At 35.8% G+C, this 17778-nt stretch overlaps 2 protein-coding genes across 3 annotated transcripts in view; both read right to left on the bottom strand.

Moving 5' to 3' along the window:
- Positions 1-1190: 1190 nt before the first annotated feature.
- Positions 1191-8033, bottom strand: LOC309499748 (transmembrane protein 233). The gene is made up of 4 exons (XM_082171196.1): positions 7030-8033; positions 6151-6285; positions 2115-2171; positions 1191-2082 (listed from the first exon to the last, which is right to left on the bottom strand). Exons 1-3 carry the CDS (start codon positions 7213-7215, stop codon positions 2160-2162), a joined length of 333 nt encoding a protein of 110 aa, XP_082027322.1. The 5' UTR covers positions 7216-8033; the 3' UTR covers positions 1191-2082; positions 2115-2159.
- A 1522-nt stretch (positions 8034-9555) lies between these two features.
- msi1a (musashi RNA binding protein 1a) overlaps positions 9556-17778 on the bottom strand; it is a 38798-nt gene continuing 30575 nt past the window's right edge. Inside the window, exons 10-14 of one of the 2 annotated variants that reach the window (XM_082171139.1) lie at positions 17677-17757; positions 14519-14575; positions 13475-13558; positions 13217-13365; positions 9556-11826 (exon numbers count right to left, since the gene is read on the bottom strand). In XM_082171139.1, coding sequence (XP_082027265.1) covers positions 11785-11826; positions 13217-13365; positions 13475-13558; positions 14519-14575; positions 17677-17757 — 413 coding nt within the window. In that variant the 3' untranslated portion in view covers positions 9556-11784. The remainder of the gene's footprint in view (positions 11827-13216; positions 13366-13474; positions 13559-14518; positions 14576-17676; positions 17758-17778) is intronic. The other variant, XM_082171140.1, reaches the window with a different exon arrangement.

Here is a 17778-nt window from a genome sequence, read left to right as displayed (position 1 = left end):
GAAATTGAGTCAAGACCCAGAGGGTTCTAGAACATCATTGAACCTTTTTAGGGCTTTCTAATGGGATCTATTACATTTTATGAATTAAGCAGCTCGTAAACAACTTTATCACTAGAAAAAACGTAGTAATAACCTGTTAAACATGAAAGTATTATTCAACAATTTAAGACATTTCTCCTTATATAGAACCTTTTTGGCATCTTTGAAATTGAGTCAAGACCCAGAGGGTTCTAAACATCATTGAACCTTTATTTTTTTAATTTTTTTTTACATTTTACATGTGTTACATGAAATAAAAAAGCAACCAGACCAAATGTAGTGGACTGTGTCAAGCACACTGGAAACAAAAAAAGTAGGATTTACTTAAAAACAACTTTCCTCCCCAAAATTGCAAGCAAATTCCACAAATAATTACAAAGAAACGGCAAGCAACACTTGAAATTTTGAAGTAGAAAGACTGAAATAGAATTGTCTTGCAAAATGTACTCCAATAATCTGTTTTATTTACAAATTTTAAAAATCATAATGTACAGTCAGAAATCATAATGATAGTTTTTATTGTACTCAATTTATTTTATTTAAGAGTTAATTGTCATGAAAATAGTGTCACGTTTATTTGCTGTTAATTATTAATCCTGATATTAAGAATAAAAACATATAATCTGATGAGTGTTCGACTCCTGTAAGCGTGTTTACTGGGCTGAGGTGTTTCCGTGTGAGCGTGATGGTCGTGTGGAGCGTCGGGACCAGCTCGTGTTTTTCAGCACAGTGCTGATCCAGCTATCCCGTGTCATGTGACCCCCCGCTGGCCAGGACACACTGGATAACAAGAGGCCCCTGACACCGCCGTGGGATTGAGACCCAACACTATATATAGCACGAATGAGTGCTGAAGGGACATATCCAAATACATCATCTCTCTGGCCTGAAGATTAAGGGGGTCGGGGAGGGAGAAAAATTAATGAGCTTTAATCTCAATATCCTGTTGCTCAATATCCTGTCATTTCCAGTTAACCTATGTCTTATTTGGTCTATAAAGTATAACTTTAAAAGTCAATGTGAAACCTCATTTTACTTCCATAATCTTATGTGTTTCTGAGTAAAATTAAGTAAAAAAAAATATATATGGTTGGATTTTTGAAAAGTGATGAATGGATTGGCTAATAGAAGAGCAAGTTAAATTACATAAATGTGGTTTTATTATAATTGTGACTTTAAATTTCTTGTTCAATTGTATTTACACATTCATACTATATGGAACATACTTTTTTAGCTTTCACAAAGAAAGTACTACTTTATTATTAATATTTTTATTATGATTACTCAATGTTGGGGCGTGAAAATATTAGTTCGTTTTTCAGTTCCATTCGTTGACGCTATTTCAACTTTAAAGCCTTTAAAAACACATTGAGCTACTTGTATGAATGGTGCTTTATAGATGCAGTTTATTATTTAATTAGCACAAGTTCATCAAAACATTTCATTCCAAATTAGTGTCCTTTGAATTTGTAAAGCATTTGACAACACATAAATACATAATCACTATTTAAAAAAAGAAAAGAAAACTCCAAAAGTTGTTATAAAAATTAAGACCTTTATCATTGTTTTCATGATCTACTTGCAGAGGAAAACACTAAGCACCAAAAATGATTAATATTTACATATTCAGTATGTCCATGTCCAGTGATTAGTTTTATAGGACCTATTAAGACTGTAATCTGTGTGATGTGTTCTAATGATATTTACTGGTTAGTGTCATTATTAACCATTATTAAGACATTCAGCCCTGAAATCTTTAGTTATATATTTCAACAGCACAAAAATTATTTTGAAAAAGAATAGACATGCATAGGTTACAAAATTATGTACATATTCAGCATGTGCGTGGATGCATTGTATTAAGTGATTTAAAGGTGCATACATTGAAGGTGATTGTCTGTAAAACATTGCTTTTTAAACTTTTTTTCAAGCCCTGCCATCTACCTCTCTCTTTGATATTGTATATGTATAATGTCCATGAATGTCCATGCATGTTCATGCAGACGGAGGAGAACTGATGTGAGTCTGAATCTGTCCTGGTCTTGTGTTCAGTTCACCGAACACACTGACCCAGTGGACGTCCTTCCTCCAGAGGACAGCAGGACAGAAAAAACGTTGTCTTAAACATTTTTCTAAAGAGTAAAAAAATATTGATTTTTAAAATCCGTTACTATAGCATGCAGGCTCATTCTTTTACATTTCATCAATTTGGCTGTCAAGCGATTACAATTTTTAATTACATGAATTAATTGCACATCAAACTTGGATGAGAAATTACCCTCCAAAAAATTATTTAAAGTCATCATTGTGTTAAATGAGAAAATCATCAAAGAGACATTACAAAAAGTAGCTTTAGAAGAAAAAAAAAAATATATTTTTTTAAATAATATATATACACTCACCTAAAGGATTATTAGGAACACCTGTTCAATTTCTCATTAATGCAATTATCTAATCAACCAATCACATGGCAGTTGCATCAATGCATTTAGGGGTGTGGTCCTGGTCAAGACAATCTCCTGAACTCCAAACTGAATGTCAGAATGGGAAAGAAAGGTGATTTAAAGGTCCCATGACATGCTACTTTTTGCAGGCTTTAATATAGTCCTTAGTGGTCCTTAGTACTGTATCTGAAATCTCTTTCCAAAAATTCAGCCTCGGTGCAGAATTATAGCCACTACAAGCCAGTCCCAGAATGAGCTTCCTTCAGACGGGCCGTTTCGGTGTCTGTAGCTTTAAATACTAATGAGGAGTAGAAAGGTGGCGCAAGGTGGAGGGTGGGTGTGGCCTTGACCATCTTGCGCAACAGTTACGGTACCATGCATGTTTGTTTACGTTGGATATATTGCAATGGCACGAAGACACGCAGTCGTTCAAGCATTTCAGTTTGACCCAGAATCTGATCCAGATGGAGAAGCAACGGATGAAGAAGTTGCAACTCAGCGGCTCCAGCAGGACGTTTCCGAATGGTTAGTTTAAAATATTATGTCTGGATACGGTACTTTATTCGGATGGTTTACAGTTATCATCATGTAGCTAACGCCAACCTACTGTTGCCTTTTCATGAGAGATATGTAACGTCTGTAATGTATCTTATTACAATTACATCAAGCTCTGCGATCTTGAAATGCGGATATCGCGCGCGCCATATAACCAACAGGAAAACGGTTGTCCAAATAACAAAGAAATGTACAACACTCGCGTTACAGTGATGCTGTCTACCTTTACATTAGCGCAAGTAACTGCATAGCTAATGTGACAGCCACATTCTACGTGTAAGAAGCTAGGTAACCATAAACAGTAAAGCAACACACTATATATAATTTGTTGACTTACTTATCCGACGTTCAGCAAGCCCAGCTCTGTATTGACCATTCGATGTTCATTTGTACATCCAATTATAGAGCAATTATTATGCTTCGCTCGCTCAAAAACCATGATATTTCTCGTGGACAAACTAAAATCGCGCGCGCGTTCTACTTACTAGCTCATTTTCTCATGGGCGAGAAATATTCTCTGGGCGGGCAAAGCAGAGAAAGGGGAGGTAACATTTCTCCTTATGACGTCATAAGGAGGAGATTCAAGATCAGCCCGGTTGAGCTTCCATTTTCTCAAAGGCAGAGAAAAATAGCAAAAGCTCGATTTACACCGATTAAAATTTTTAGAAACTTGGGGACCATATACAGGCTAGGGGAACTCATATTAATGTTAAAAAACCTCAGAAAGTGGAAATTTCATGTCATGGGACCGTTAAGAAATATTGAGCGTGGCATGGTTGTTGGTGCCAGACGGGCCGGTCTGAGTATTTCACAATCTGCTCAGTTACTGGGATTTTCACGCACAACCATTTCTAGGGTTTACAAAGAATGGTGTGAAAAGGGAAAAACATCCAGTATGCGGCAGTCCTGTGGGCGAAAATGCCTTGTTGATGCTAGAGGTCAGAGGAGAATGGGCCGACTGATTCAAGCTGATAGAAGAGCAACTTTGACTGAAATAACCACTCGTTACAACCGAGGTATGCAGCAAAGCATTTGTGAAGCCACAACACGCACAACCTTGAGGCGGATGGGCTACAACAGCAGAAGACCCCACCGGGTACCACTCATCTCCACTACAAATAGGAAAAAGATATACTCGATTGCAACCTGTCTTTTGAAAATCATATTTCATATGTTACAAAAACAGCCTTTTTCCACCTTAGAAACATTGCTAAGCTACGTAATATGCTATCAATTTCTGATGCAGAAAAGTTAGTTCATGCATTCATGACCTCGAGACTGGATTTCTGTAATGCCTTATTAGCTGGTTGTCCTGCATCCTCAATAAACAAGCTACAGTTAGTCCAAAATGCCGCCGCTAGAGTTCTTACGAGATCAAGAAAATATGATCATATAACACCGATTTTATCATCACTGCATTGGTTACCTATAAAGTTCCGTATTAATTACAAGGTATTGCTACTGACTTATAAAGCCCTAAACGGCTTAGCTCCAGTCTATTTAACGGATCTTCTATCGCCCTATAATCCATCGCGCTCTTTAAGATCACTAAATTCAAGGCTTTTGGTCATACCTAGGATATTCAGAACCACCAAAGGAGGGAGAGCATTTTCACATTTGGCTCCAAAACTCTGGAATAGTCTTCCTGATACTGTTCGTTGCTCAGACTCGCTCTCCCAGTTTAAAACTAGATTAAAGTCGCATCTCTTCAGCCAGGCATTCATATAATCCCACAGTTCAAACTACAATCCGGCCTCTAGCTCATAAATGCCAGAGGAGAACTGGCCCCCGACTGAGCCTGGGTTCTCCCAAGGTTTTTTTTTCTCCATTAGGTCACCTGATGGAGTTTTAGGACACCATTAGGTCACTTGATGGAGTTTTTCGGTTCCTTGCCACTGTTGCCTTTGGCTTGCTCAGTTGGGGATATTTTGGGGATATTTAATTTAATTTTATCAATCAATAAATTCCTCTTGAAACAAACTTTGTTGTATTATTTAAATTTAATACTGTGAAGCTGCTTTGATACAATCTGTATTGTGAAAAGCGCTATACAAATAAACTTGACTTGACTTGACTTGATAAAAAGAGGCTACAATTTGCACGAGCTCACCAAAATTGGACAGTTGAAGACTGGAAAAATGTTGCCTGGTCTGATGAGTCTCGATTTCTGTTGAGACATTCAGATGGTAGAGTCAGAATTTGGCGTAAACAGAATGAGAACATGGATCCATCATGCCTTGTTACCACTGTGCAGGCTGGTGGTGGTGGTGTAATGGTGTGGGGGATGTTTTCTTGGCACACTTTAGGCCCCTTAGTGCCAATTGGGCATCGTTTAAATGCCACGGCCTACCTGAGCATTGTTTCTGACCATGTCCATCCCGTTATGACCACCATGTACCCATCCTCTGATGGCTACTTCCAGCAGGATAATGCACCATGTCACAAAGCTCGAATCATTTCAAATTGGTTTCTTGAACATGACAATGAGTTCACTGTACTAAAATGGCCCCCACAGTCACCAGATCTCAACCCAATAGAGCATCTTTGGGATGTGGTGGAACGGGAGCTTCGTGCCCTGGATGTGCATCCCACAAATCTCCATCAACTGCAAGATGCTATCCTATCAATATGGGCCAACATTTCTAAAGAATGCTTTCAGCACCTTGTTCAATCAATGCCACGTAGAATTAAGGCAGTTCTGAAGGCGAAAGGGGTTACTAAACAGTATTAGTATGGTGTTCCTAATAATCCTTTAGGTGAGTGTATATATATATATATATATATAAATATATATATATATATATATATATTTTTGTTTTTTTTTGTTTTTTTTATTACACAAACTTTTAGGCTTCAACGGCTATGAGGGTGAGTTAATAATTATATCATTTTTGGGTGAACTATACTTTTAATGTTTTTTTATAAATAAGGAAATATGAAGAAAAAAAGTATACTATAATTTTTAATGAAATATAACTATGGAATATATGGAATATAACTAATATATATATTAGTATAAATATAAATACAAAGTTTTATATGAGATGCGATTAATGGATTTGACAGCACTACAGTATATGTTACAGTATGTATAGTATTAACAGTATGTTACCGTGCTGAAATGCACAGCGCAGAAGATGGTGATGATGATGATGCCGATGATGATGGAGGCGATCGACACGTAGAGCGCCATCTTCCCTAAATGCCTGGAACCATCATAATCTCCCTGATCATAACTGTTTCTGGACTATAAAAGAGAGAAGATACATTATAGTTTTTCCCTCTGTGATTTGTATGTTTTTAAATTTGCCAACTCTGAAAAAACCCAAATGATCCTAATTCAAGGTTTCATGTACACAGTTTACTACATATTACTTGATAATATGCGAATATTAATATTATTGATAATAAACATTCAAACTGGAAGAACAAAACTACAGCCTCTTCTTTAGAAAACCTGGCCTAAGATAATGAGTTAAGCATACAAGTTTAATATTTAGTTTCATATTTAGAGTCAAAACCAAAATATTTAGTCCAATAATCTGTTTTATTTACAAATTTGAAAAAATCATTATGTACAGTCAGAAATCATAATGATAGTTTTTATCGTACTCAATCTTAATTGTCATGAAAATAGTGTCACGTTTACTTGCTGTTAATTATTAATCCTAATATTAAGAATAAAAACATATAATCTAATTCATATTTAGAATATATTTAGAGTCATTACTGATCAAGTATGATCAATAATGATAGTAATGACTTGACACTAACTGAACGATCAATATAAAAAAGTTGCTGCAATACATTTTTAAGTACAATCAACTTGGATGATTGAGTCATTTCAACTTAAATTACATTAAACTGGCTTATAAAATGAGTTGAGTCTTGTATAACTTATTTTGATGAGTTGAAGCAATGTAAAAACATGTGTTGTCGTAACTTATCGATTGTGCAATATGAGTCGGGCGGGATCTGATGGGGAACTCACCATGACGGAGAACACCAGGGCTAAGATGTTGATGGGGTAAGCGGGACAGAAGCAGGTGAGGATGGTCAGGACCAGGTAATTTCGTAGAGGAGGTCGTGGGGTCGTAGGACCGAACCAGTGGTGATACAAATCCATACTCCCGTTCAGAGAGCCTTTCACATCCGTCTGTGAGCCGGCCGGAGCCATGACGGCAGGCCAACACTCCTGATAATGGGAAAAGGTCCACCTAAAAAACGACTTTTACAGAGAAAGCCGTTAAAACCAGAGTTAACTGAGAGGAATAAATCCAGCAGAGCTGTGTGGGCTGGCAGGAATCAAGATGAAATGAGGAGTGTTTTCGGTGGGAGGGTGTTTGGGCAAGAAGAACCTGTGAGTAATGGGATCGCAGGGGGAGATGAGACAAAAATATGGACGACACTTTCCCATGGACTGATTCCAAGTCGGCAAAATTTGTGTGTATGTTATTCTCTGATTTTCCGCGGTTGTACCAGGACCAACATCTACGAGGACTAGGTCTCGTCAAACTGAACTAATAATAGGGTAAAATGCAGAAATGGTGATGAAACTGGTGTGTGTGTGTGCATTTCCACATGGGTGGGCGTGCGGTATTGGGGTCACAGGGTATCAGGTGTGTGTTGTGGGACAGAGATGAACATATCAGAGCAGGAGGGGGCAGGTCAAACACGTCTGTTCCCATGCCTCGAAATTTTGGATGGCGTCTCACTTGTTTGCTTATGACGAACTGGAATGCGGCGAGCTTGAGCTGAGACTGACAACGCTGAGTGTTTAGATCTGATAGTTATGAAATGGTTGATTACTGTGAATGTTAAATGTTGCAAACCGGCTGAGAAACCACACACACATTTTTGGCAATGTGAAATATCTACATTTCTATTTTTCATTTAAAATGAGTATACACCACAAACACCATAAAAATGTGGTATGGAACATATTCAGAATTTTAGTGCTTTATTGTATAAAGCAATATGCATTTCAAAAGCTATACAGAAGTTGAATATTCACAACAAATGTTAAAGACGTTTGTAATTTATAGACTAGAACTCAAAGGTTTGGACAAGATATACAAGATTCAACTCATTTTATAAGCCAGTTTAAGTTGAAATGACTTAATCATCCAAGTTGATTGTACTTAAAAATGTATTGCAGCAACTTTTTTATATTGATCGTTCAGTTAGTGTCAAGTCAAGTATTACTATCATTATTGATCAAACTTGATCAGTAATGAATTTAAATATATTCTAAATATGAATTAGATTATATGTTTTTATTCTTAATATTAGGATTAATAATTAACAGCAAATATACGTGACATTCATGACAATTAAGTCTGTTTTTTAGCATTACAATAATGAAATTTTTTAATTTAATAAAATAAATTGAGTACGATAAAAACTATCATTATGATTTCTGACTGTACATAATGATTTTTCAAATTTGTAAATAAAACAGATTATTGGACTAAATATTCTGTTTTTGACTCTATATATGAAACTAAATATTAAACTTGTACGCTTAACTCATTTATTTATTTATTTATTTATGAAATGGAATTGAACTAGTAGTTTGGGAAAAGCAGCCAACATTTTATTCATAATTCCTTAATTATGATGACTTTACTAATATATTAAAATAGTTATAATATATATATATATATATATATATATATATATACACACACACACACACACACACACACACACATTTATTTTGGATTTCTGAAATTGAATTGGACTGAATAGTTAGGTAAAAGCAGTCAACATTTTAGTAATAATTCCTTAATTATGATGACTTTACTAATATTTTAAAATAGTTATAATATATATATATACACACACCCACACATTTATTTTGGATTTCTGAAATTGAATTGGACTGAATAGTTAGGTAAAAGCAGTCAACATTTTATTAATAATTCTTTAATTTTGATGACTGTACTAATATTCTAAAATTATATATATATATATAATTTTGGCTGTGAACACATTTTTGTTCATGTTCTGTTAATATTACAATCTAAATGTATTTTAAATTTTTTTTGCTGTATAATATTTAAAAAGATCCTCAGATATTAGAGATATACTCAACACTATTTATTTTACTTTATTTTTACTTCTGGATTGGACTGGATAGTTAAGGAAAAGCATGTTTATTAAGTTTATTTTCTCCATAATTCCAAAATTTTGTTGACTAATATATTTTTCTAAAATAATAATATTGTTAGTATTATTTCAACAATTTTATATTCCATTTTTATTTATTTATGAAATATTTCAATGTTCACGGTGTACAATACTGTAGAATAAAGGGAACATTATATGAGTGTTGTGAAAACTCAATACACTATTTAACTGTAAACATGATCTTTTAGATTTAGATTACAATTAGATTACAAATGAATAGAGATTTCATAAAAAATGAATTAATGCATTCGACCAAACCATGAGAATCTCAGCTAAAACTCTCTGCAAATCCACAAAGAAAAACATGAATACAGATGCCATCAAATGGAATGTTTTAAAATAATTTATTAGGATCTTTTTATTTGAAAATTTCCAGAGGTGAAAAAAAAAAAAAAAAAAAATACAGTAAAGGGACAGCGGAGCAGCGTAATCGAGCATCAGGTCACAGTGTTGCTTTCCAGTTCTGCTGCTGATCCCCAAGCCCCGCCCCTTTTACAAATCATCCAAACAAAACATGTACTGTAAAAATCTCAGAAACTTTCAAAGGGGTTAAAACGGATCTTGAAAAATATAGCTTTTTTTTTCTTTTTTTCTGAAAAATAATTCTTAATGCCACATAATCGCCGCCGTATTCGTACCACCGCTAACGGCGTTCGTTATTACTTGAGTTTAAAAATAACTTATTGCTTTTCGTTGGTTAAATAGTTACAGTGTGTGCCGTGCAGTAGTTTATGTGAGGCGTCCCCGTCAGCTGGAGTTTTCGGATCGTCACAGTGACCACTGCTCCAAAGAGAGGCTACACATGTCAAACGGAAGACTCAATGTTATTGCGAATAGGTGGAAATCAATGATCAAATCCAATGTTGCCAACTTAAATCACTCTGGATGAGTATTATTAATGTATTTTTCCCAGAAGGCCTCCGTTAGAGCCGTGATGTCACAGACGTCCTCCTCCATTACCGGCAGAGACGAGACAGTTTCAAAGGTGGCAGTTGAATGCATGTAAACTAGCTACGTGTACATCCATACTTCAGTCTACGCTGTGCACACACACACACTCTCTCCGTCACACACACACACACACACACAACAGGATAGAAACGGAGATGTAACAGCGCTCAGACTCCTTTGCTTTGTAAATGTGTCCTTCATTTCTTTAAAAACAGCAGTGTACCGTCAAAAAAACTAAGAGAAAGGAGAGGGAAAGTACACTGAAAGAAGTACACCGCGCGACAAAATTATATATATAATATATATTTCCAAAAACAGCATGAAGAAGCCTAGCAGCCGTGCCCTTCCGAATGAGGCTACTAAACTGGTTGCGACCTTCCTCTTCCCTAAAATGGGACCGAATCAGTTGCTCTTTTTGGAAAACCAAACGTGACGGCAAACATTAGAAACGTGGCTTCCGAATTCATGCAAAAAACCTCGAAAACTGAAGCACTTTGTGCAACCGAAAGAGCCCGAGGGGAAAATGTTGTTTCCCGAAAGAGCATCAAAACATTTATCTTAGAGAAACTGTCAGTATAAATGGAGTCGAAAGTGAGAGAAGCACAACCAGAGACCCACATCAGTCCAACTCGGTCATGATGCTAATCTCAGAAATACAAGATTCAATGTGAAGAAAGACGTTTGCATGTTAAAAACCCATAAAGGACCCGTTCCCTCCCGCATCCCCCCCATCTGAACCCTCCCAAAATACATGCAATATATACAGTATCTACAAAAAGAAGCTGAACAATGAGCCTCGGCAAGAGCAGAACAAACTCCTGTGTAAATCTGAACATGTAGAATGGTTTGACCAACGATTCACGCAGGAAATTCGTAAACGAGGCCCATTGCTTCTCATATAAAAACCAATTTTACGGAAAAAATATCAAACCGATTCAGCTTACAACATTACAAATGCTGTGTAAAAACTACCAAAATATACATTTTTGTCCTGTCGTTTCGTTTTTGTAAATTTGATTCATTCTCACGTCTTTGTTCGGTGTTGTTTGGATTTGTAATGCTTAATAAACATCAAGGAAGACAAATCCTGAACTTTTTTTTTCCCAGTTTCGTTGCTCCTTCTCTCTCTCTCTCTCTCTCTCTCTCTCTCTCTCTCTCTCTCTCTCTCTCTCGACATCATCCGTTACAGCATGAGTACAGTAAAAACATCAAAACACAGTCAGCAAAGACATCGTAACAAATGCAGAAAAACTTGTCAAATAAAAATCCGGAGAAACGGAATCCCTCGCGTGTTTCCCGCACGTACAATCAAACAATATGTTTTTTTTTTTTTTCTTCATTTTTTTTTTTCTTTCAAAAGACAGACGGCAGCATATCATACACGAGTCGCTGATAAACAGGATACGTCAGGAAGAAAATACGGGATGAGGAAAAAAGAAAAGTGATGTTAGTAGAGAATGGAGGAAAAAAAAAAAGAAAAGATGGGAACTCCAGAGTGGAGTCAGGAGGGAGCGTCCCCGTAAGCACGTCACGTGGTCAGCGGCGCTCGTGCTTCACAAGCTCGTGAGTTTCTTCATCCCGTGCCGGATGCTGATAGGACACCTCAGTGGTAGCCATTGGTAAAGGCAGTTGCAATCAAAGGGCCCTTGGAGGAGAGAGAGAGAGGGATTTTAAAGGAATGATCCGGTACAATACAAGACTCCTGAGGCCCTGTTCACACCTGGTATTAAGATGCGTTTTGGTTGATCGAATCATAAGTGGACGACGCTAAATACAGGAGTAAACGGGGTCTAAAGCACTTTGAGCTTGTCCACTTTTGTCCAGAGGTAGTCGAAAACCCATTCGACCGGATATAACGGTCGATTACGTGTTTCTTACTTCTAAAAGTTTCATTTTTACTTCTGTTCCAAATATTTGTTCTTCTTCTAATATTTGTTTTTAACCCAGAGTGTAATGCACTTGGAAGTCTTTGTGGCAAGACATTCCCCATCACATATTGTAATGTGAACAAATGTTAGAAGTAAAAATGAAAAACTTTTATCTAAAGTCATTCTATGTTTGTATTAATAAGCTTTGATTATGCTTGTTGGAATGTGTTTTTATATGTTTTATGGACTTTGCCATCAACCTGCCAGGGACTACAGATGAAAATAGCCTATATGGCTAAATCTGGCACATTTACATGATGGACTTGAGTGCTCATGTTGATTAATGTGCATTGTTCCTTTTAAAATAAATAAATTATAATTCTTCTGTACAGAATGTGTTATTTGAGATGTAAAGTTGTTTCTCAACTAGTGCGACGTGACCCAGATTTGGATGACAGGTCTGTTCTTAGCAGGGGGGTTCAGTTTAGTATCATTAAGATTATAGTTTGTATTGATAGTTTGAATGAGTTTTTATTTTTACAAAAAATAATTTTTACAATTTTTCCTTTTCATTTTGATTTTATTTAAAGTTTTAGTAATTTTGTTTTTGTCATTTTCATCAATTTTTTATATTTTTTATATGTGCATATACTTTTATACATTTTTATTTCATTTTATTTTAGTACATCAAGTTAAACTAAATGAAAATGAGAAATGTTTCCTTACAACTAACTAAAATAAAAAAGTAAGTTTTTATTTAAAAATATTTTATTTTAGCTGATAAGTTTAATTAAAAAAAATAATAATAATAATGCTAAATAGAAAGAAAAAAAAGACAAAAGCACATGTACAACGACTACAACTAAAATGTAAATATTAATTGAAAAATTAATTTTTTTAAATACTACAATAGTATATAAATAAACTAAAATAATAGCAGGGCAAAAACAATGATAAATGCAAATAATAAAATGCAACAACAATATAATAGTTGCCAAAATAAATAATAATGCACTTTTAACGGGGCACAAAAATAAAACTTCAGAAGTCTTAGAATTTACAGCTCAAGTCACATTACCTACTTTGTATGATGCTTGTGTCCTTTTTGACCGTAAAGTTATATTTATAAATGTATGTGTATGTGCCTGTATGTCTGACTGTCCCTACCCCAAGTCCATGTCCGAACCCCGTGCTGGGGGCGGGGCTTGCCGCACTGATGTAGCTGCTGACTGAATCCTGATTGGCTGCTGCATAAAGGTCTGCCATTGGCCCAGGGCTGCTGGTGCCCAGGAACCCGGCGCGTGACGGGGTGGAACCTACGGGTAACAGTCGACAGACAGATGTCTCAAACGCTCAGAGGGCACTTTACAAGTGGAAAGAATTTAACAAATCTCAAAATCTGAAAGTAAAAAAGCATACAACAACCATAATAGAGCTGATTTTGCGCACCTCTGACCACCGCTGCAGCTGCGGCCGCTGCCATTGGTCCATAGGCAGTGAGTGGAATGGCTGAAGGACAGAGAGAGACACTTCATTCAGGTGACAAGAAGCCACAGGTGTCAGTCACACCCTACTACAATATCCTGTTTTACTCAGAAATACATCAAAATGTAATAAACAAATTATATAACGTAATAAATAACTTTCTCCATTTCCGACTATTCTGCTGATGTAACCATTGTCACGTGGACAGGAACTAATAATATAATTTTTCATGATCTAATCAAATCCCAATGGCTAAAATCAAGTCCTGCCTAACATTGTGTGTTAAGAAACACTGAATATTCAGTTTCACTCAGAAGTGTTACATTACAGACGTTATATATAATATTTGATCAAAAGTACAGTAAAAACAGTAATATTGTGAAGTATTATTGCCTTTTAAAAGAACTGTTTTCTATGTGAATATATTTTAAACTGTAATTTATTCCTGTGATCAAAGCTGTATTTTCAGCTTCATTACTCCAGTCTTCAGTGTCACATGATCACATTCTAATGATTTTCTGCTCAAGAAACATTTATGATTATTATCGATGTTGAAAACAGCTGTGGAAAGCGTGATACATCTTTTTTTCAGGATTCTTTGATGATTAGAAAGTTCAAAAGAAATGCATTTATTTGAAACAGAAATCTTTTATGACATTATAAATGTCTTAACTGTCAGTTTTTATCAATTTAATGCATCCTTGCTAAAAAATTAAAAAAGGTATTAAGTTGCCCATGTTTTGAACGGTACTGTATATAAGCACTATATGTACACTGACTGTAACACTTTCAAATATTGCTCTGTTTAGGCATTACGGCATGTTATCCTCTGGCTCAACCAATGGCGTTAGTTTGAGGAAACTTGTTTGAAAACACACATTATTTTTGCCTTATTTGGTGGCAGTGCAGAAATGAAACCCAGCAGTGTGTGTGTGTGTGTGTGTGTGTACACGTGTGTGTGTGTAAAGCCAGATGAGAACTAACCTGTGATCTCTTGGGGGTGAGAGGAAGTCAGAAGGGGTGTCCGTTCTAAATGGAATTCTAGAACACAAACGGCAAAAGAGTGGTTTGTGAATAAACTCAGCGTGAACAAGCTCAGAGCTAAAACACCAACACACACACGCACACACACTGCAAAAAAAAAGATTTTCTTACTTAGCATTTTGTCCAGTATATATATATATTTGTTTTCCAGCAGAAATATAAAAAATTCTTAAATCAAGATACAGTTACTTGTGATGCACAATGACATAAGATATTAAGAATTATTTTCTGAAAACATTTTTAAAACTAAAGGGGTCCTTCACTGCTGGCAAAATGGCTTTTCAAATAGGCAAACTTGGTTGCCTATGCAGCAGAAATTCAAAATATATTTTTTAAATCAGTGCTACCTGACTAGAGAAAACACTGTTGTCTTTAAATAGGAAAACTTCAACACCCATAATGCACTGGGCATGTTGCCATCCAAGGCCACTCCCACCAGTCTGCCATAGATAGGGTGAATTCAGGTTGATTGAGAAACTTTTTCCAAGTCATCTTAATGGCAATCACCCTGAACTGAATATTCACCCTACGCTTAAAGGGTAATTTCACCCCAAAATGAAAATTCTGTAATTAATTAATCACGTGACTCCAGTGGTTTAACTTGAGTGCTTTGTTTGTGCAAAAAAACATAATTTACCACTTATCTGACGCACGTTCACACAACAACGTCTGCTCTCGCGTCAACAAAACACGCATGTGTCGCGATGGTCTTGTGCACGCTGGAGACTAATATTTTGTAAATAAATTTTTTTTTTTTTTTTTATTGTGTCGCTTTATAAAACTAAGGTTAAACCACTGGAGTCACATGGAGTCCTGTTAATAACCCTCTGATGATCCGACCGTCCGTGAGCGGGGGTACAGAAATGTAGAAGTATAATCTGTAGTTTTGACGAAAGACCCGGAGCCGTCAAAACACTTTTGCTGACAAATAAACATGAATTTCTCGGTCCAGGTGACACAGAGAACGAGTGAATATTGCTCATTTACATAGACTACCGACACTGCAACAATACAAAGCGGGTTTAAGTCTCACTTTAAGTTATCTGGCAGTGCGGTAAGAAATAAAAACTTTAAGCAAAAACTCACTTCATTTTGATTACTTGATAACTTATTTGATCTTGCTTCTCCAGTAAATGTATCCTGATTTAAGAACGTTTAGATATTTGCACTGGAAAACGAGATAAAAATCCAGAGGAAGAGCATTTTTTGCAGTGCACACGTAGTCCTATCTACACAAACACACTGACGTTCACCATGAAAGGAGGTTTTCAGAGGAGAGACAGTCTATGCACACAGAAACACACGCAGGGAAGAGACTTACAGCCAGCTGTAGCTGATACACAGGAGGAAAGGAAGGGGACAGATTGAGGTGCAGAAGGACACGAGGGATAAAAAAAAGCACAAGGAAGAGAGAGAAACGGGAGGATGTCGTTAGATCGCTGATCTGAAGTTATGGAGTGTTAGACATGGAGCGAAACACTTGAAGGTTAGTATTGGTGCTAGGCAGTGTGACGGTATCATGCAACGACACAGAGTTTGCGATGCCAAGGTTAGAAACAATTGCACGGATATTTACATGTGAGAGTGACTAAGAATATAAAATAACACAGAGAGGGACACATCCCACACAAGTCGATGAGTATTTAAAGGATAAGTGTAGTTGTTTACAGGTGTGATGTCACATGGTTTAGATTCTGTATCAGTGGTTTTATGATGTTAATTTGACTTTTTTGAGACTTTTGATTCATAATTTGAAGCTGTTTTTGCGCTGATCATTAATTTATGAATAATTTTTTGGTTTGCATGCATCAAGATAACAAGAAAATAATCAAATGAGAAGTTCCTTTCATTTGTAATGGATTTAATTCAATGGATTATAGATATATAGTAGTGGCCAAAAATGATGTCCGGATATTTATTATTAATTAATTTATTATTTTTTGTTATATTTATATATTATATATAAATTATTTGACAAAAAAACAAACATTCACAAGTTTTATTTTATACAAAAAAAAGGATTGAAAAACAAACCAGGAAAAATAATACATTGACTACAACATAATCAGTTATTAATATTTTGTTATATGTGACCCTGGATCACAAAACCAGTCACATGTCGCACGGGTGTATTTGTGGCAATAGCCAACAATACATTGTATGGGTCAAAATTATAGATTTTTCTTTTATGCCAAAAATCATTAGGATTTTAAGTAAAGATCATGTTCCATGAAGATATTTTGTCAATTTCCTACCGTCAATATATAAAACATTTATTTTTGTGAGTGAATGCAGGACAATCGTGAACATTAATGGACAACTTTAAAGGAGATTTTCTCAATGTTTCGATTTTTTTGCACCCTCAGATTCCAGATATTCATATAGTTGTATCTCGGCCAAATATTGTCATATCCTAACAAACCATACAGCAATGGAAAGCGTATTTATTCAGCTTCCAGATGATGTATACATCTCAATTTCATAAAATTGACCCATGTGACTGGTTTTGTGGTCCAGGGTCACACATATATATATATATATATATATATAATATTATCTATTACAGGTTACTGCTGAAATCGCGATCAAATTAGTTTAATAGTCAATCAAATTGTTTAATAAATGAACCCACGAGAGGCAAAGGATCATTTTATTGGTTAAAATGACAGGTAGTCGACAAATTGTAAATTATTGTCAATGCCATTTGGGAAAAAGGTCATGTTACTGATCAAGTGTGATTTCTGCTGTTCATGTTTAATCAGAGGAAACATGCAGAACTTCTTTTACTGAGAAACAGTTATAGTCCGAATGGAGGACAGATGGCAATATTTCTTTCTCTTTGAAATGTCTTGTGGGATAGCATGGCAAAAAAAGCATAATCTCCTGCTGAAATCTACAAGCAGCTTTAAAAACTACTGTGTTTGTGAGTGTGTTTTGATCAAATCCCTTAAATTTTTTTTTGCAATTGTCAGATAAGAGGGAAAAATAGTTAATTTCTTGGGGTTTGTAATGTATTAAATGATGCATTTTGACATTGCAGTGGATGACTGGCGCTATGAAAGCTCTGCACAGATAGACACGAGGGAAGGTGGACGTACCTGGGAACTGGTATGTGTATCCCGGTGTGATTCCTGTGTAGCCACGACTGGCGTAGGTGGCCGCCTGGAACCCTGGGTAACCTGAAAATAAACCACGTTTAC

Source organism: Leuciscus leuciscus (assembly GCF_965113295.1).
Source record: "Leuciscus leuciscus genome assembly, chromosome: 5".
In the NCBI taxonomy this organism is placed as follows: Eukaryota; Metazoa; Chordata; class Actinopteri; order Cypriniformes; family Leuciscidae; genus Leuciscus; species Leuciscus leuciscus.
The sequence above is the reverse complement of the archived record's forward strand: the minus strand, read 5'-3'. Positions and strand labels throughout refer to the sequence as shown.